This window comes from Abramis brama, assembly GCF_963993115.1.
Source record: "Abramis brama genome assembly, chromosome: 5".
NCBI lineage: Eukaryota > Metazoa > Chordata > Actinopteri > Cypriniformes > Leuciscidae > Abramis > Abramis brama.
The window spans coordinates 26000109-26021111 of NC_139967.1; the positions used below are offsets into that span (position 1 = coordinate 26000109).

Here is a 21003-nt window from a genome sequence, read left to right on the forward strand (position 1 = left end):
TTTATAGAAAATACATTTTAAGCTTTTTTATCATATTTATTTTGAACTTTCTATTTATCAGAGAATCCTGGAAAAACGTCTAGGTTACAACTGTAACCTCTGTTCCCTGAGAACAGGGAACGAGACACTGCGTTGATTGACACTTTAGGGAACCCTTCAGGTGTGACAGGTGTCTGAAATCACTATCAAATCACAGCAATCCTATTGACTGGCGACAGCCCATGACATCATCACTGTGCGACCCAGAAGTATAAAAGGGGCACCTTGCTAACATTCACCTTATCGTCTGAAGGGACTGTTTGGTAGGCAGGCCCCGAGGCATGGCGAAAAGACGCAGTGTCTTGTTCCCTGTTCTCAGGGAACATAGGTTACAGTCGTAACCTAGACGTTCCCTTTCAAAAGGGAACTCGCACTGCGTCGATTGATGCTTTGGGGAACAATATACCAACTCCACCATGCTAAGGGGAGTGACACCTATCAGAACCAGCTAAATTCAAATGAAATCCCAGAACCACTCACCCTCAGGTCACACTGGGCTGTCAGTGACAGCATTCCCTTCAGTCATAGCCCAAGCTAAAGGCTTCACAGGAAAACCTCCATAAACTCTGTTTAAGGCGAGACACTACAGGTGAATAGGGTAAAAATTTTAACTAGCAGATATCACCATGAAACTTTCCCAGATTACCTACATTAAGATGAGAAAAAAATGTATTACAAGTTTTCTGTCATTTAATGTTTAAATATGCAAATTATGCATTATCTAATTAAATATGCGCTAATTTGCATATATATATAAAAAAAAACGAAATCTGAGTATTGGATAAAGCCAGGTTCAAAATTCTTTTTTCATTGTGTTCACATATTAGATGGGGAAAAAAATTACAGAGGGATTTATGGATATCTACTTTTGTTATCCTGTAAATGTCACGGTTCGCAGGTTTGTCTGTTCATTCTGTGTGTACTGTTCTGGTCTGATTGTCTATCAGCGTCAGCTGTGCTGACGAGCAATCAGATCAGCGGCAGGTGCGTCTCGTTTATGGATCCTATATGTAGTCTTGTGTTTGTCATGTTCATTGTCAGATCGTTGTTACTGGTTCTCTGTGTCTCGTTCTGTGCAGTTTTCCATCCAGTTCCTGTTCTATTTGGACTATCCTGCCTTCAGTGCCAGAGCATTGGACTATTGCCTGAGTTTTGCTTCTCGCCGTTGTTTTCTTCAGTGGTTCTTGTCTTCTAGGATATTATCAGCCCACTGCAGTCTCTGCGCTGCCAAGGACCTAACTGCCGACCAGAGACTAATCCAACCATCCTTGTCTTGTTCTCTTGTTGTTTCTAAATAAACCTTATTCTCATTCGCAATTGGATCCAGTGTTTTCGTGACCTGACAGTAAATCAGAATGTACTGTCAATAGCCTTAAAAAATTGATTTTTGCCATGTTTTTTGGAATAAAATGTTATATAAATCAGGCTAGGAATAATATATTTACAAATCCCTCTGTAAATGTCTTCATAATATAACTAGGTACAAGACTGGAAAGTTTGGTGTATATAGGTGCTACTGAAGTGGAGATTTTGGACTTGGAGTATGAGAGAAAAGTCATTTTGAGAAAACAGGCTTTAAAGATTTATATCAGCCAATGAGATTGCGCATTTAGAGTTAAATCCCCCTTTTACTTTCACGATTGGTTGCTGATAAAAAGGAAATTACCATATTTGCATCCGACAGCATTGTACAGGAGAGAGAAAGCTTTCTAACGGTGTATGTGATGTCAGGGTGCAGGCAGCGATCGCGGAGCAGCAGGATGATTTATAACGCCAACTTTTGTTGAATTTATGAGAAATCTACAGATGCAAACAGACAAAGTGTAGTAAAATAAAGACCTAAATGTGTATTTCGGACTTTTTTTCACCACAAGTCTGAAAGAAGACATGTTATTGAAGACAAATATCCCAAAATCTCAACGTTGACCCGTGAAAAAAAACGATGTTTTTGTCTGCCGTGTCTCGCCTTAATGAAAGGCCTACCTGGGCCTGCTCAAGGGCCTAGGACCACAGCTTCAAATTAGAATGGTGTCCCTTCTAGGGAATGTGGCTAGGGAACCCAAAGGAGCCCCAGCCAATCACTATTCAGGGGAACATACTCACCCGAAATGCCACCAGGAAGGCCTGACCTTGCGTCACTTACATTGGACGCTTCAGTCTGGTCAACTTCCTGTCTGTCCGAAGACAGAGCCTCTGGACACTTGCCTTTAGATAAGGCATCCAACTGAGGGACTGCGAAGCTGACAGTGAACCACTCGGCCCGGATCTCAGAGACAGGGTATCCAGGAAAGCATGACTCAGCATAGCGCTTACAACCCTTGCCAGCGAGGGGAGTTTCTCTGCTCGATCCACAGATCTACCCAGTGCTTGTGTTTCAAAGCACAGAGGAAGCCTGAAAAGGCCTAGGACTGATCTAACTGGGAGGCCTCACCAGAGGCCTACGACCGTCTGACCAGACTCAGGAGGCCGAGTATTCATAGTGACCCTCAGTGAGGGGAGCACATGGCCTGCCTGGTAGGCAAGCCAGGCTGTAGGCTAAAAAAGAGATTCTGAGAGGGAACTAGTAGCAGAAAGTGAACACTTTAATCATGCTAGGGCGCAAGCTTGCCTTCAGAAGCTGCCTGCTAAGGCCAGCTGAACTGATAGCAAACGCCACTAGCTGCCAGAACCCAGTTTCGCAGGGAAACCACTTACAGGGAGGCCTACTACCTGATAACCAGTAGGCTGGCTACCTAGTGCCCATACTTGGGAACTTACCTTCAGGGAGGCCTGGTGAGGCCTACTACCTGATAGCCAGTCAGGCTAGCTGTCCAGTTGCCCATATGTGGGAATTCGCCTTCAGGGAGGCCTGGAGAGGCCTACTACCTGATAGCAAGCTAGAAAACTGGTTGCTATGAAACCCGATTCCAGGTTTCAGTCCCAGAGTGGCCTGCTAAGGCCAGCTGCCCAGTCCTGGGGCTCAGACTCGGAGCAGTCTGTTAAGGCCGGCCACCTTAAAGTTTTCTTAGGTAAGAAACTGACTGCCATGGACCAGTAAGGTTGGGGAGTGCTTCATGGTGGCCTGATGAGGCCAACCACCTGACAGTGGTCTTACTAGCTGGCAAAACTTACCCACGCTGTTGGGGGTTTGCCTTCTGGGAGGCTTAAACTGCCAACCATACAGTGGCAAATCTTATTTGGCTGATCATGATTATTTCAGAGAGGTCCACTGAAGCCAATTGTCTGATTGGCCAGTGAATTTAACAGCCAAGCACCCTATCTGCTGGCTGTGTACCCCATCACTCGAAAACTCATGAGATGCCTACTCGGCCTGAGGCACGCCAGTGCTGCCAGCCAACTACCCACTGCTGGGGACTCACATGGTATGGTCAACTAGCTGATAGCAAGTCTATTCTGCTACGAACACAACACCGTTGGGAACCATACTACACCAACTCAAATATTGGGGCCACCCACAGGAGGCCTCCTGAGGCTGGCTACCTGGTCGCAGCTTTAATGTATGTCCCACAACGTTGGGACTCTCTTCCGAGGAGGCCTGTTAAGGCCTACTACCCGTCAGTGAGTCTACTGCCCGAACTACTAAGGCTACCACCTGAGGCAAGCTGGCCTGAAGAGCCCTTTTGGGGGCTGCCCGTCAAAGAGGCATGCTGAGGCCTACTACTTGACAGCGCAGCCTTCGTTGGCAGATAAGCTGTTTACACAGCGCCTACAGTATCCTGGCACCTAACCACATTGCCTCAGCACAAGCGTGACCCGAACCACGAGGTCCAGACGCTGAACCCTCTTCACTCGAGAAGAGAGCCAGACGAGAGCGGAGCGTTTTCACAGAAAAACGCTCACAATTTGCACAGACAGCTCCATTGTGAACTGCCTGTGCGTGCTCTTCCTTCCCAGACAGAAAACGCACAGTTCTTGTGTGTCACCCGGCATCAAATATCTTGAGCATGGGTCTACACACTTCTGAAAGCACTCAGCCTTCTCAGTGCATTTCATAATTACCTGATTTTCAAGCGCTTACAGACAGAACAGTCCCTGAAGATGAAAACATGAATGTCATGTTTGCAAGGCGCCCCTTTTATACTTCCGGGTCTCACAGTGATGATGTCATGGGCTGTTGCCGGTCAATAGGATTGTCGTGATTTGATAATGATTTCAGACACCTGTCACGCGCCTGAGGCGTTCCCAAAAGCGTCAATCGATGCAGTGCGAGTTCCCTTTCGAAAAGGAATGTCAGTTTCCACAAAAAAATATTAAGCAGCACAACTGTTTTCAACATTAATAAGAATAAGAATTGGTTCTTGAGCATCAAATCAGCATATTAGAATGATTTTTGAAGGATCACACATATGTTTCTTGTGTTACCTTTCAGTTTAGTCTTGTTAATCCCCTAGTTAGTTTCTTTGTTTACTCATTAGTCACACCTTTGTCTTTTTTAGTTCCCTGTGTATACAGTATTTACTCCCTGTTTTGTTCAGTTATTAGTCGGTTATCTTCTTTGATTGATGTGTGGTTTGATGTAGATATTTCTGCTACATGTTTTATTTGTTAATTTAAGACGATTTAATGATATTGCTTTCTTTGTGTGTGTTGCTTACCACAACATGCTTGACAAAGTTATTTTTAAATGTAATAATATTTAACAATATTACTGTTTTACTGTATTTTTGAATAAATGCAGTCTTGGTGAGACTTCTTTCAAAACCATTAAAAAAAATCTTACCAACCCCAAACTTTTGAACAGTACTGTACATTATATATTCTCCACTGCAACAACAATACATTTCATATTGAAGACACTGTTCAATTGGAGTATGTTAGAGCAGGATGTTTTAATTGCTCCTCTCAATTTGACTCATTGCGAGCCCCAAAATTAACAGAAGAGCAGGATGATAAAAAGATGCCAAATTCTAACTGACTTCTGTTTTAGCATATAGCAACACTCCTGATCAAGCATGTATATGTAGAAGTAACTATTACAGGAAAGCAGGTTGTTATTGGAGAGTATATTACTTACATCCACAAACAATGAAGAGTGTAGAAAGGGGGGACTGTATACACTTCTTGCTTAAATTTTGTTTTTACATGTTCACCTCACCATGCTTCACATGCTGCTAGACTGAGGAAACTGAAGAAATGAAACTCTTTGAACCTGTACATTTTTATAATTCCATTGACCAAATTGATCTCTGTTTCAAAATTGTTCTTAAAAGATTGTACCTTCCCAGTCTGCGACCCACCTCCAAGTCGAGGTATTTGCTTCTTTTTAAATGTGTCCAAAGCATTAGATATTGTCTGTAAGTGATATTTTATGGGGCCTCTTTGAAAGCTGTGTGCCTTGCCAAGCACATAACTGCAGGCTCTTTAGACATTGAAAAAAACCACACAAAAAAACAAGTGAGACCAGCTCAATTTCATGGTAAGTGCATCTGGCGATATCTAGACATTTCTTTCAAATGTGTTCTCCACAGCTGACTGATATCTTCAGGGAGAAACTTGTCACACAGAGTAATTGGCTTTCTGATATCTGAGAACACAATTATATGCCCAAGGTAAAGGCCTGAAGATGTTCTTTAGTTGTTCTTTTGAGCTCATTTAAACACAAACTTAATGAATATTGCAATTGAACATGAGAATTCAGTTAAATTTTTCAAAACAGTTTTTTTTTTTTTTTTTTTTTGAGTCGTACTCTGACATATTGATTATTCATTTTCCTTTTTCAAACGAATAAACCATGAGTTTAACAGATATTTATTTCCCTCTGGAAGTTATGCAGCCCAGCCATATAATTCAGATCTACAGTACTATACACCACTATCCAAACACAGCTCAACATATGAACTCATTTATGTTCATTTAACTCTGACTGGTGCTATGAAATGGTCTAGTGGCTGTTTGCTTGGGCAAGTAACCAGAGAGTTTTGTGGTTTCCAAACCCACATGGAATTTATCCATGGCACCCAAGAGAATGACATGTAACCTGAATTGCCTTGGTAAAGCCCCAACCTCAAGAATGGAAATGAAAAGACATTCAAATCTGCAGCTGACTGTGAAAAACATATATAATGGTGAGAACTCAAAAGAAGGACTGGATCCATTGCAGCTAGCTTTGGCTAGAGAGCAACAAGAGGAATTACAGTTTGGCTTCTGGCCACTGGCCTATTTGTGCAGGCCAGACACCCCATTCAGCTCATGCCATGTCTGGCCCTCTTCAGACAACCCCTCTCATGACCACAGATTATGTCATCTCATCCTATAGACGGGTCAGAAAATTCTAGCTTGCATAAATGGTTGATACAAAATATTTATGCCTTCTTGCACACACTGTATGAATGTGCATTTGCTCTTTTGTTTTGTCATTGTTTTTCTTTGAAAGAATGACAATTCCCTATTTGTGTTTCCTGAAGAAAAAGACGTGACACATGTGAAGACACTGATTCTTGTTGCTCTTCTCTTGAAAGCATCAAATGTAATAGTAATCTCTGCAGGCCAAAAAGCAGCAGGGTTCACTCAGCCCCCTATGCAGTTATCAGTCAAGTGTGGGCCAGTCTTAGTTATCAACCACCCTTGGACACATGACAAATTAGCATTTTGTTGTATCAGCTGGCTTTAAAACAATATGGCATGTTAATTTTTTTAATGATTGATTTTTCTTTCATATCACTCCCTCTCTGTCTCATTGTGATTGTGTGGTGCCTTTGTAAAAGCGTTGAGTGTCATTCAAAATGTATTTGCTGAATTTGAATTGAGGGAGCATTTTTTTATATCAAAAGAACGGGTTGATCTTTGTTCTGTTTATCCATTTGCTACGCCTGAACCTAAAAATGCATTCATTTTTCTGCTTTCAATATTACAGTAAATCAAAAAAACAAATTAATGCAATGTACAGTTTGAATTTTCATGTTGCGATAATTGCTGAAGCTTTTATCACGGTATATGGTTTTATTATGATATTAAAATAAGTTGCAAAAATAGTGTTGTCATAACAGGTTTAGTAATTTTTTTCAATTCAAGTTTTCAATTCAATTCAAATTTATTTGTATAGCGCTTTTCACAATACATATTGTTTCAAAGCAGCTTTACAGAAAGTGCATTTCAGAAATGTACATAGAAAAATACAGTTAGTTAATCATGTATTAATTTAGGGCATAACATATCGCCAGCGTCGAGTCGTCTCTTCACGGGTGTTGGGGCATCTGAAGTTTCCATGAGAGGCTGGATACAAACTGGAGCTGACGAACTCTATTTACCTCGGGACTAGCGTCCCGAGATAACAACAGAAAAGCAGATGGGAAATAATTAGCATAGCTGCTGTTCATAATATTAAAGGTACAATATGTAAGATTTTTGCATTAAAATATCCCAAAATCTCAAGGCCAGTGTTATATATTTTGTTAAGTTGATTACTTACAATATCCCAAATGTTTCCAACTATTTTTAAGTCATGAGAAAATTGTGATTTTAACCAAGGAAACGGGGCGTTAGAGCAGGGGGGAGCTGGGAGTCGCCAGTCAATTGCGTCATATCCGCGTTACCCTCGGTTTTCGCTCGTACTGCGTGGAGTCCTGGACAAATGCGGAAGTTGTAGTTGTAGCGTCTATCCGTCTAACAAGCAACAAACGTTGTTTCGTGCTGTCGTTATGGAACACAATTATTCTTTACCGATTGCAGCTGGTTCTGTCGACAAAGCATGCTTAATTTTATATTTTCCAAATGTAGCATTCGGTAATAGTTATGTTATGTAAGGAAAGTATTATTGCTTTAGGTTTGTGTTTAGTTTATTGACATTGTTTATCACGTCTGGTGTTTATGGCCATGTAAATAAATTTAGCATGTGTTATACATAAAGATTAATCAGTATTTTGGCAAATGATGTGAGTATGTTAGAATGTACTTTTACAACAATTGTTTAGAACACGTAAAACTGCGCAGCGTTATCACGACAATGAATTCGACAAATACAGTAACATCTATGATAACCAATTTAGTATTAAACCTTACTTTTCTTGCTGTTAATTCATTTTAATGAAATAAAAGTGTGATAAGGTTCAAGAGTCAGGAAGGAAGAATTCGTCATTTGCACTTGACCTATTTATGTCCCGCTCGTCTCGTTTCTCTCGCTCCCCTTACAGACCACGCCCCCCTCGCCACAAAAAGCATGTCAGTAAACGCAACATTTATAAAAATAGAACTTAACCTCATCCATGAACATGATTTTTCGATTCCCCAACTATTTTCCCCAACTATTTCCTCTTTTTTCCTATAACAAAAAGAACTGAACATTTAAATACAATAAAGCAATACAAAAAATTTTATAAAGTGAATAAATATTTTGGACAGATTTAAGTGCAAAGAAATTATAAAGAACAAGTAACGCTTTACAATAAAGTCTCATTAGTTAACGTTAGTTAATGCATTAACTAACATTAACAATGAGCAATAGCTACATTTGTTACAGAAGTTATTATTCTGTTAACTTGTAAAAAAAAATTAATACATGATTTAGAAGTATTTTTCATTGTCAGTTTATGTTAACTAATGGGAGAAAATTTAGTTTTTGTCAAAGATTACATCCAGATCGGATTCAGAACGGTGATCAAAACATAGATGGAGTAGATCGAGTGCATCAACACCCCCAAAGCTTCACAGTCCTATACCTCGTCCTGGGTCGACACTTCTTTCAGTAACTTTAGGCAGTTTTGATTTATATACTGTTCAATGCGAAGGGGAAAAAAGTTGTCTAATTTTTGTCCACCCGCCCTATGCATTTTTCTCCGCTCCAACCCGATCAAAGGAAGCCCAAGCCCAATCTGGCAACACTGTCACCTGTGTTTTGATCAAGAGATTCAGTACTCTTTCAGAAGATGTATAATAGCGCCCCATATCGACATATCCGGCGGCAATGGTGGGAAAGCGTTTTCTCACAAATTACGTAAATTTCCGTCAATGGTGGGGAAAGAGTTCTAAAAATCGAAGTAATTCTTAATAAATATTTACTCACGGTATTTTGAAGTACCCACGAAAACAAGTTTTTGCATGTTCAGTATTGTAATATATCATATACCGTCCAATATACAGTTCCGCATCCTGTTTGGTGCAAAGGAAAATGTACAAATATAATCAACTGATATTCAATTCAAACAAACTTTGAATATTGGCTTGACAACTTGTTTGACAGTTTTGGGAAAAAAAATAAAAAAATGGCTTTAAGATTGAACTTTTATAGTCCAGGCAGATAAAAACGGTTATTGGGATAGTACAATTACAGTGTACAATGTTGTTTTCCTCTTGTTGTTCCTCCACTCCGCCTATTGTGATTTTAAGTGAAATTTAATGGCAGTAGACAACTTTTCAAAGCTGTAAGCTGCTCTCTGCTCTCTCCTGGAGGCTTGACTCTATGACCCAGTGGTCATCCCAACAGCCATCTGCCACCATGGCGCGAGGCTTACCATGTCCACATTGTCACGCAACTTCAAACCAATGTGAGCTCAGCTAAAGGAAACTGTTCTATGTCCTGTCAAAGTTTACGCTTAATATTATTTATTTATGAGAAAGAAAGACATCCTTGTGTGTTTGTTTCCTCCGTTTAAATGACCTGAGAGATCCAGTGCAAACCTTGTGTTCACCAGAAGGGGGCCTGCCATAGACAGACATGCAGTCGGACAGACTGACTGGTGAGCCAGCAGGCCCGGGGCAGCTCCTTTTACCAAGACGGATTTGTTAACACTGTTTGGGTCGGTCGAGCGCCGGGCTGAAGTGACCTAATCTGTCATTAAACTCCTGTTACACTATGAGCGAGGCACAGCTCAGTGCCCCCTAAAGACTCTGCTGGAGGAAAGATGAGACACAATCTTCTGACTCACTGAAGTAGGCTGTCATGAAAACAGCAGACACTAATAAAACCCAACACAGTTAGACGCCTGCGCTGCATTGCAAAACGCAAAGTGCTACATTTGTGATTCTTTTCTAATAGAATTCAGTTACAGTGCTTTGGACAAAAGACTCATCACACTGAACAGTTTTGTTTGATTTTTCAGGTCTTTCTGTCTGTTATGAATAGATTAGCAGCGAGTGTCCGTCATGCTTGCAGATTGCGAAATGATAGACGTAGTTGCATCTGTTTGTTGTAGCAACTTATCCTCAGGTCTTACTTTATGTGCCCATTAACTGTATTTCCTTGTGCTTTCATCTGCCAAAACATTGCAGGTTATCTCATTTGGTTAGGGACATCTGATGCTGTATCTTTGTTGAGGTGTTGAGGAAGGTAGATGGTTGATAACAGATTATGATCTCTGTGTATCTCAATGTCTATGGATATCATGGTTTCACCACGTCTCCTATATTATTATCTCATATCAAATGTTCAATCAGAATTTTTTTTTACTTAAATATACACTGCTATTCAGAAGTTTAGGGTCGGTAAGATTTTGTAAAATGTTTTTGTTAAAACAGAAACATTGTGAAATATAATTACAATTTAAAATAACTGTTTCCTATTTTAAGATTTTAAAATGTAATTTATGACAAAGCTGAATTTTCAGCATCATTACTCCAGTCTTCAGTGTCTCATGATCATTCAGAAATCATTCTAATATGCTGATTTGCTGCTCAAGAAACATTTCTTATTATTATCAATGTTCAAAACAGGTGTCCTGCTCAATATCGAAACTGTGATCTTTTTCTCAGAATTTTTTGATGAATAGAAAGTAATAAAAGAACTGCAATCTTTTGTAACATTATAAACGTCTTTACTGTCACTTTTGATCTATTTAATACTTCTGTGCTGAATTTATTTTAAAAAGACCATAAACTTTGAACGGTAGTTTTTATTTGTTTGTTTGTTTTTTGTACTGCTGTGTGTTAGTGAATTTTCTGTGGATACAGGATTGATACAATCCCGGTGTAATTATCATTTTGCTCATATGCAATTTGGTTCATGTTTAAATGTATAGTTGTTCTTACAATACATATTGTTTCAAAGCAGCTTTGCAGAAAACACATGTTTCAATGATACAATGATGTCACTGGATTCTAATGAACAGGGAATTTAGGATTAAATCAATGCCCTAGTGAGCAGCCAGCCACAGTTAAATGTTCAGAAAAAAATTCCCAGTAGTTGTGATCATCTGTAGCAACAAAATAATTTCATATAACAATAAAATGTACAGGCCTGCAAATCTGTATGCATTTTGCGTAGTAGGTTGCCTTTTGACCTCCAAGTACACAGGTACGATTTGTCACTCTAAACTGAGCAAAAATCTGGTGACGCCTTTCAATTTGCATTATCAGAAAGGCTGTTCCAGAGTTTTGGAGGCAAATGAAAAAAAGCTGTACACCCTTTGGTGGATATCCTAGGCAGACTTCCAGACTTTTGTGGCCTTAAATAGCCTGATAGATTTTGTGTTAAGTAAAAAGGACATCAAATGTTTTTCTACATTAAATGTGATTTTTTTTTTATCACAAATGACTCCTGCAAAACTGAAAATGTCCTTGCTATGACTTACAGAGTTAGTCTTGTTGTGACATTTGAGCAGAAGTATGATATTCCTTGACTTGATCAAATTTAACAGATGGTTCTGATCTGCTAGAGCTATAATGAAGTGCTGACATAAAAGTATAATCAAGAAAGCTTTGACAGAGCACAAAGATTTGACATATGATCCTTTTAATCAGCTGTTACTATCAGTTTTGTATATACCAAGTACATATTAACCAAATCTGCATAGTTTCCCTGCTGCACATGAACCTCACATTACACTTCCTGGACATGAACACATTTCGGCTGTTCTGTGAGGAATGTTTTGACCTAATAAGTAGATACCAAGCTTTTTACCTTTAACTATTTAGAGATTATTAGAGGGTTTGTTTCGAGAAAAGAAGTCTTATTGTTATAGTAAAATATCCCTTATATTATGCTTTAGGGTCTCAGAAACAAGGCCATTTTAATAGCTTGAATATCTCGACTTGACAACACACTTCAAAGATCCTCCATAAAGGATTTGACTATATGCTGTATGTTTGGGGTCTTGTGACTTCTGATGTAAAACATGATTAAATGCAATGCATTTTCACATTATAATTATTCTGTAAAGTGTTTTTTGCTAGGGTTAAATTAAACCCCAACAGAAATAACATCATAAGAATGGATACTGATCACCTGCAAGACAAGTGCATGCATACTTTAAGATACAACAGAGATACTGTGTAATAATAATATAGCCTTAATGGTATCTGCTTCCTGGGTTCTAATTAGGTAAGAAGATTAATTTGTATCCCAAACATAAAAACAGTCAAATAAATCTCCTTTCAAGTTTCAGTTATTTTTTAAACAGCATTTCAGTTTGAATTTGAGTTATTACCTGCTGGATTCTCATATCTGCACAATCATTTTAGGTATTTTTGGGAAGACAAGCCAAAATTCTCTTGGTGCTATTTTTAGAGAGCGGTCATAATTAAATATTTATTTATTTATTTATTTTTCAGATACAGAAGTACTTTGAATTGCAGCCGATGAACCGAGGGAAGCGATGGATTCTTGCAGGCACCACAATGAACAACATGGAGGCTGTGAGGGAGAGTTTCAGTCAACTCATCAGCCTTTTGGAAGAAAAGGAGGTGCTACCTAGCAGGATATGATTCAATCAAACTTCAAAGTGGAAAGTGGGTTTGAAGTGTTGCTTGCTAGAAGGAATTTTTTGGACCTCTCCTTCGTCGTTGTTTTATAACCCACTGGAGACATAGATGCAAAAAGCCACATGTTTTGATGGGCTGACTGACATATTTGTCACCCTTAGGTCAAGGGCCACACATATGCTGATTTAGTAGCAGGTGAACCAAAGTCCTTCAAGAGATCAGATTTTCACCATTATTTGTAAAACTAATAAGCTATATGATAAGCTATATGTTGTCTATTAGTTGGTTGTCATGTGGTGTGTGTGTGTGACATTTATGTAAATAATATATATGCATACAATATGATGTATGGACCAATCCATATTTCTTATAATGGCTCATAATCTGAGCATTCATTCAGCACCAAATACTTTATTATATTATATATTATATTATATTATTGTATTTTTTTTATTATTATTATTATTATTATAGCAAATCTAGTGTCCCTTGAACTCAATTATTCTTTCTTCTTTTTAGAGAATGTTAGAATGGCTTCCTAGACAAAATGAGTTCAACGTTCTTTTTTTGTTGTTTGAAAATACGACACACCCATTTACTTGGCACTGGTTTGAGCTGGAATACAAACTCTATCAATCAGTGTCCACAACAGCTGCATTTGACAAGTCCCTGTCCACCAGGCTTAAGCCCTCCAACTATCTGTGGAGACTCCTCCCCGTCTGCCACCTCACTCTTTGCCCAGCCACGCTCTGCGGCCTCACCCCCTGCTTCCTGCTGGTATTATCCAAATTCCTCTCCACAAATTTAGATTCCTGACTGCGCACCTCTCTGATGTGCATTTTGTCTCCAGACTTGTTTCAAAAGTAGTTTAGGACTCACACATGCCGTGTTTCTGTATATTTATAGTGTTAACCTGTGTATGTTTTGCCCGCCAATTGCCACTTGATGTCTTATTTTTGGGGTAAACCATTTGTACCGCTTTTAAATCGATTTGAGCACATGTACCAGTTAGATATATCACGTGATCCTTAGTATACCCTCAACCTACAATCCTCACGGCAACACTTTACTTTAAGGTTAAATATATTAACATGAACCGTTAATAGAGGTATGTCAATAAGGTATGAACCGTTTTTAGAGCATTTATTAATCAAGGTTAATGTTTGGTTAAATAGATACTATTGTTAATTTTATGTTTGTCAATAATATATGTTAAAAATGTATTGTTGAAATGAACATATCTAATTATTATAAACAATTTATATTTATTAAATGCTGTAAACTTGTAAAAATTGTTTGATGTTAGTTTATTTTAGCTATGACATTCATGTTAACCTTATTTTAAATGATCACCATCTCACATTTGAATCTGAGTGTTGTCTTCATTACTATACATATCAAATTATTTGGAATTATGTGTTATGTGGAATTGTTTATTATTACTGACAAGGGCATTTAAGTGTAAAATACATCTGATATGCTGCTGGTTATTTTTTAGCCATTGGCTTCTCAATAGCAAAATCAAAGCAACCCAGTAAAATAATCAAACTGTCCATCTTATCATTGCTTCCCCATCTAATCTCTGTCTCGAACACAAATTTCATGCGCTCGTGGTCTGATGTAGATAAAAAAAGGGAAGTTAACGTTTCTCAGACAGGGTTCCTGATCCAGCCAGGTTCACTTTTTTCTCCCTCTCTTTTCAAACTATACACGTTGCTTTGATACAATGTCTGTCACGCAGGTTGCCCCTGCGATTCTTTGATCTGCTCTTCCTCTGTCTGCGGCTGACGCTCTTCTCTAGTCTGCTGCTCTTGTCTATCCGCTCTCAGAGAAAGCCCTTTGCCCCTTCTTTCTCTGGGCGCTCTGCTTCCCTTTGGTCACGCTAATGGAGCCCACCCTCAAAGCAGATACGCTGCAGAAAACCAGTTTGGCCTGTTCGAATTGGCTTGTCTCTCCGAAGAAGAGGCCCACAGACAGATTGCACAAGCCCTAAGGCCAGGAACTTATTAAATGCCTCATTCCTATGCTTCGTGCGACACTATCTGAATGTCAATAATGTAATTAGAGACATACCGTGACACCTTGCAGGTACTGAGAGAAACACATCCCAGCTTTTTTGTTTTTGTTTTGTTTTTGGCTGCAGTCTTGCTTTTTATCCCACCGAGCGCTCTTAAAACCCTCCCACATGGGATGTCTTTTATAATACCAGTCTTAACTCTATTTGCATATCATTTTTCTCGCTTGGCTCAGTTTCACACTTGCTGTGTCTAGACAGAGATTATTTTTAGTTCCTTAGCAGGAATTCACCAGCAACTGACAAAGACTTGGAACAGAGCGTGGTGATCTTTGTTAGAATGACTTTTGAGAAGGAGGGGAAATGCATTTGCTTGCCCTCCTCTTAAAAGTCTTTTCCCAGTTGTGTTTGCTTGCCTCATCATTTAAGTCCTCTCAGTCAGAAATGGTAATGCGTGACTCGTCGAGGAACCTTTTTGTTTACAAGGAAAACAAAGCATGTTCGTTGGTGTTTTCTCAAACGGCGAATGTTTTGCTCTCCCTCAGTCTAAACAGCCGAGTAATCTCAAGCTTTCACAACCTGTTGAAGGGGCTTGCCCCTGTGGAAATGCAACAGATGTTCCCTTGACATCCGTCTGGTCCTCATGATCCAGTGCCGTGCCACACTGTGAAGGGTTTTTCTTTTTGAACAGTTTCAGCTTGTCCCCAGTCAGGGGGCCGATCTCCCACGTCTTATGCATGACCGGGATACAGTGCCACCGGTGACTTTACTCAAAGCCCCAGGATTAAAAATAAACACAGTAGTCTCTCCCACCCTGAGTCGGTCTTGACAACGGCACTCGGAACAAAAGCCAGCTAGCGAGATCTTGTTTGTGTTCCCGTATTTGTGTTTTGAAGAGAGGAGGAAATTTACATATGGCCAGGGTTAATTTAAAGGTGTTTTTCTATGCATGTCAGGGTTCTCAGCATGGCACCACACACCTTCTCACTAAAGCAAACAACATGTGTGAGCTATCAGTGATATCAGCTGCAGTGGGAAACCCAGATAAGAGCCAAATATTAAAGGATTAGTTCACACTAAAATGTAAATCATGCTGTGCATCCTCCAGTTTGTTCTAATCCCATATGACTGTTTATTTATTTGTGGACCACTAAGGGTGAAGGTTTTGTGCTATTTAACTAATAAAAAAATACATTAAATACATAAAAATTCGATTCATACATGGAATGAAAAACCATCTCACATATTATGTAGTGCAACGCCCCAAAAATGAATTTGTTAAAATAATAATTTTTAGCTTCATTTCTTTATTCATTAATTTTTTTAGAAACCAAATATTAAGATGTGTATACATAATAATAATAATAATTTTACAGTAGTTTTTTGTATTTTAGATAATAAAGATTAAGATGTGTACACGTTTTCAAGGTGTAAAGAAAATATGTTATGTTATCTTAACTGACTTGATGGGTTACATCACATGACATTCTGTGATTAAATTCAAACATTTCTTGAAAATGGTATAAAAGTTTTTCAAAATCATATAAAAGTTTATCACAAATGTTTTTTCCTTTATCATGGACATTTCTCAGCTTTGAATCTTATTTCATCACAAAGTCATGTGCAGTTTCAAATCTTTACTGAAAAGCCATCATTTCAGACACTTGAAATGTCTGGTCATTGTTTACAGTTAGTTGACAGTAAAAATGACTAAAACTGAGGAAGAAAAAAAAAGAGAAAAGATGAAGTAAGTGGGCTAGTTATGATGACAGAAAATTCTGATCCTTCTACCGCCATGTTTTGTTAGAACCAATGCAGATTACTCTGAGCAGGAGTTCGAAAGATAACTTCACTTGCTTGTGTCACTGGAGTGTCTGTGAGCTGCTCTTTTTGGTTCATTTGCAACAGACAATCTAATGACACAGACAAGAGGTTTGGTCACTTGGCTGAACAGTCTCCATTGAGCTTGTCATTCAAGCTTCTGTTTGTGCTCTTTGGAGGATTTCTTTCTCCTCCGTCCTCCTCTCATCTCCTCTCTTCCCATCTTATTTTCTCTCTCATCTTTTGGCGCGATGATGGAGATGTGTGTCCCAGGTGGCCCACTCATCAAAACACAAGGGATCTGGCTCCTTATTTCAGACAAAAACATCACACTCTTTGTTGTCCAAAGGAAAAGATGTGGATGAGGATTTACCCAGGAGAATCTGCCCTCCCCATTGCCCACCAAAAGCTGTCTCCGCCCCCTGCTGTCAAAGAAAAATGTCAATCAAACGAGGGCATGAGGTCTGTTGAAAAGGTCATCGAGTGGTGGTCATTGCAGCCATTGTGTTCCTTGCATGAATGGAAAAGACAATCCAGGTTATCCAACTGACCTCACTTTGGACTAACTCCCCCTTCAGATATACTGAGAGGAAGATTTAGACGTCCAGACTTAATAGTTCATGTAACAGATCATGGAGTCCTAAAGAAGATAAGCATGTCATAATTTTTGAGCAAGTCTTTGAGGTTTTTAGATATCTATATGGCACATTCCATGAATACACTTTAGTGTCCCTTTTTTTTATTTTTACCTTTTATATATTCAGTATAAATTAAGTAATACTGTATATCCCACCTTAGATGAACCCTTTCGTCTGTATCTAACAATTAAAATAATTTGAAGTGTTATAACATTTCTTAAAATTGTGACATCCAATAAATAAGATTATTGGATCCTTTCTTCATTATGTCAGGGAAAACAAGCATTGTAATTATTATATATGTGTGTCTATATATATATATATTTTTTATTATTATTATTTATTTATTTAATTGATTTAATGTGTACTAAATACAATTCACAAAATCACACACAATGTTCAAATGTTTTTAAATTATATGTAGATATTTTGGTAATAAGCTTGCAAAAATTGTAATACCCCGTTGAAAAAAAAAGATTCTAAACTTCTAAAGTTGGGAGTCAACTTTTCCTGAATGTTGAGTACCTTCTTTCACCGACTATATGTTGCAAAAAAAAACAAAAAAACTTTGGGGTCTATTTTGTACCTTATTTGTAATAGGCCTTTATCTCATTTCCTGGTTTCGGAACGTTCGAAATCGCCAAGCAGTGTACTCGCACTTCCGGTGGTTACTTAGCTACCTTTAGATGAAAAGTAGGTCAGTAAACTTAAATAAAATCGCGATATAGACCAGTGTCTGTCAATATTAAACCGCATAAAGACTATTTAAATAGGAATCAAGCATGTTCTGCGTGTCTCTGTGAATGAATGGCACAGACGCGCTGTTTCATTTACCACACACACACACACACTGAGACACGCATGACGCTCGCGATGTTTTCAACCTAACGTTATATGAGGAAATTAATGCACTTCATCAACACAGCAGCTCTGAGAGTCACTTCAGCAGCATTTTAGCTTAATTTGAGAAAAACTATCTTCATATCATAAAACGCAGAGAGACGGCACGGCAACCCGTCAAAATAAAAGTTTGGTTTAACCTTTGAAGAAAGTTTTGCTTAAATCATTACATTTTAAATAATTGGTCATAACAGTTTAATTAAACCATTAAAATGGAATCAAGAAAACAAACAAAAAAATAAACTTTTGGGAGATGCGAGAGCGAAGTAGTCCAGTGATAATTAACAGGCAGCCATGGTGAACGCAATAACCGGAAGACGCAGTACACCATAGATATCATATATAAACGCTTTTATATATGATATCTATGCAGTACACTGCTTCAGCAATTTTTCGCGGCTACTTCCGGCGTTCTATTGTGATGCGATAAAGGCCTATTGGCTTATATTCACTACCATTAAAAAAACTGGAGTCAGTAAGAAATTATTTATTTTATTCATCAATGACACATTAACTTGTTCAAATATGACAGAACATGTAATATATATATCATAGTTTAATATTACAGAGCAGAACTTTTCAACATTTATAATAAGTAATAATAAAATGTATTAAAATAAAAAAGATTTAATAATATTTCACAATATTACAGTTTTTACTATATTTTTGATCAAATTAATGCAGCCTTAGTGAGCATAAAAGAATTGTTCAGTAAACAAAATGCTTTCCTCTGTACACTCACTACAGACTTTTATTTACACACCAAGCAGTTTATTTATATTCCTATAATGTGTGTTCAAGTAATTATTTCTCACTAATTACTTAATTGCTAAAGCCAAATGTCATCCCATATGGAAACATTTACCATGGCATGAGACCTCCGGTGACATGGATTCCTTTGAAGAGACAAATAATCCCCATTCAAAGAAGCACTGAATGTGAATCATACCATGGGACACTCAATTAATCGTTTTTGTCTTGTAAATATTTGATTACTCTATTTGATTTCCTCTAGGGCTTTGCTCCAAGCGCTGTAGGTGGATTATTTCATTTTGTCCAAACAGTTTACACCAGGCCACAGCTTCACTTACGACACTATGTGGGCAGCTTACAGCTCAGAAATACACGAAACTGAGGTTTAAAAGAAAGAGCAACTTCTTCGTCATCACAAACTAGTAAACACACAGTTTCCCAGAATGCAGGACACCTGGGCTTTACAAATTAAACTGAGACTATGACGTTGTTTAGAGTTCATCAGGTGAACAACAAGTCACGATTTTGCAATGACGCCTCAGTGGACTTTCTCAAAACATGTTTTCAAATGCTGGCTGAAGGAGCCACAGCAGGTGTGAGGAGATTAAAAGTAGGATAAGAGAAGAGAGGCAAAATACAGTGAAGCTTTACTGTCGCTCTGAAGGCGAGCGAGGGGATAGATAATGAGAAAACGCTCAGGGTGACAGACAGAAAGTGGGTTTTAAGGGGGAGAGGATTAGGGTTAAAAGTCACAAAGGTCACACAAGAAACCAGTTCACATCCACTCTGCTGATGTCTAAAATACTAATTGAAGGCACAGGAAAAGATGTCTAATTAACAGCAGAAACATTTATTCCCATGTCTCATCGAAAGTGATTTCCTCATCTCTTGCTGAAATAGAAAGACGGCTATAATGTTAAACTTTTAGCCCAATTAAACAGAATAACTCATTCACTGATACTAAAAAGTATAGACTATACTTTTCCCACAAGTACTGATTGCAGCATCAAATGTATCAGACCATATTGAGTAATATATCCCTACACAAGGATACCGTTTTATGGCAATCCTAGTTGTTTTTTTTAGGATTTACCCTGCAGCCACAGGACGACAGGCTGGCAGACTATTCTCTAGAGAACTGAGTTTCTCAGATCAGTAATCTGTCTGGGAATCCCTTCTCACCATAACACAACTGGGTAACAAGCTGTGCTTTAGTTTTTACATATACCATACCATTCAAAAGTTTGGGGTCAGTGAGATAAAAAAATAAAAATAATAGTAATGAATATGTGTTAATTCAGCAAGGATACATTAAATTGATCCAAAGTTTGGAGTCAGTGAGATTTAAAAATAAATAAATGAATATGTTCGTTCAGCAAGGATACATTAAATTGACCCCAAACTGAAGGTCATATAAAGTAATATATTTTAAATGAATGCATTTCTTTTGAACTTCATATTCATCAAAAAATTTATTTCCACAAAAGAAAATACAGCACAACTGTTTTCAACACTGATTATGTGACACTGAAGGCTGGAGTGAGTAATGATGCTGAAAATTCAGCTTTGCCATTAGGAATAAATAACATTTTAAAATGTATTAATCTAGAAAACCATTTTAAATTGTAATAATATTTCACAATAATACGGTTGTATTTTTGATAGAATAAATGCTGTTTTGAATCCTATCAAAAAGATTCTAAGAACTTTGTTGGACATCCTATGAAAGGTACCTTAGTTACTGTCTCACAGGTTGATGTCTATACAGACGTGGACAGACTGAGTTCTTCAGGCATGTCAGGCTGTTTCACATACACAAGATTAAGTAGCAAAAGTGACATCCAAGACCAATCGGGCCACCCAGGAGAACTGCAACCAGCGGAAAGGCTGTCAGAGCCCCCCTTTACACCATTAATCTTCAAGCTTCTCCTGTGCTGCCAGCTCGCATCTCCTTCAAACGGGACAGGAGAGAGAGGGAGAGAGAGGGAGAGGGAGAGAGAGAGAGAGAGGGAGGGAGAGGGAGAGAGAGAGAGAGAGAGGGAGAGGGAGAGAGAGAGGGAGGGAGGGAGGGAGGGAGGGAGGGAGGGAGGGAGGGAGGGAGGGAGGGAGGGAGAGAGGGAGGGAGAGAGGGAGGGAGAGAGGGAGGGAGGGAAATAGAGAAAAGTAAAGCCACTCTGTTTTTCTCCTTTTGCTTTCCCATAGATTAAC

At 38.5% G+C, this 21003-nt stretch overlaps 1 protein-coding gene across 3 annotated transcripts in view; it reads left to right on the forward strand.

The window, feature by feature from the left end:
* arl15a (ADP-ribosylation factor-like 15a) overlaps positions 1-14190 on the forward strand; it is a 174351-nt gene extending 160161 nt beyond the window's left edge. For all 3 annotated transcript variants that reach the window (XM_084114765.1, XM_084114764.1, XM_084114766.1), the window contains one exon: positions 12520-14190. In XM_084114765.1, coding sequence (XP_083970891.1) covers positions 12520-12672 — 153 coding nt within the window. In that variant the 3' untranslated portion in view covers positions 12673-14190. The remainder of the gene's footprint in view (positions 1-12519) is intronic.
* Positions 14191-21003: the final 6813 nt, after the last annotated feature.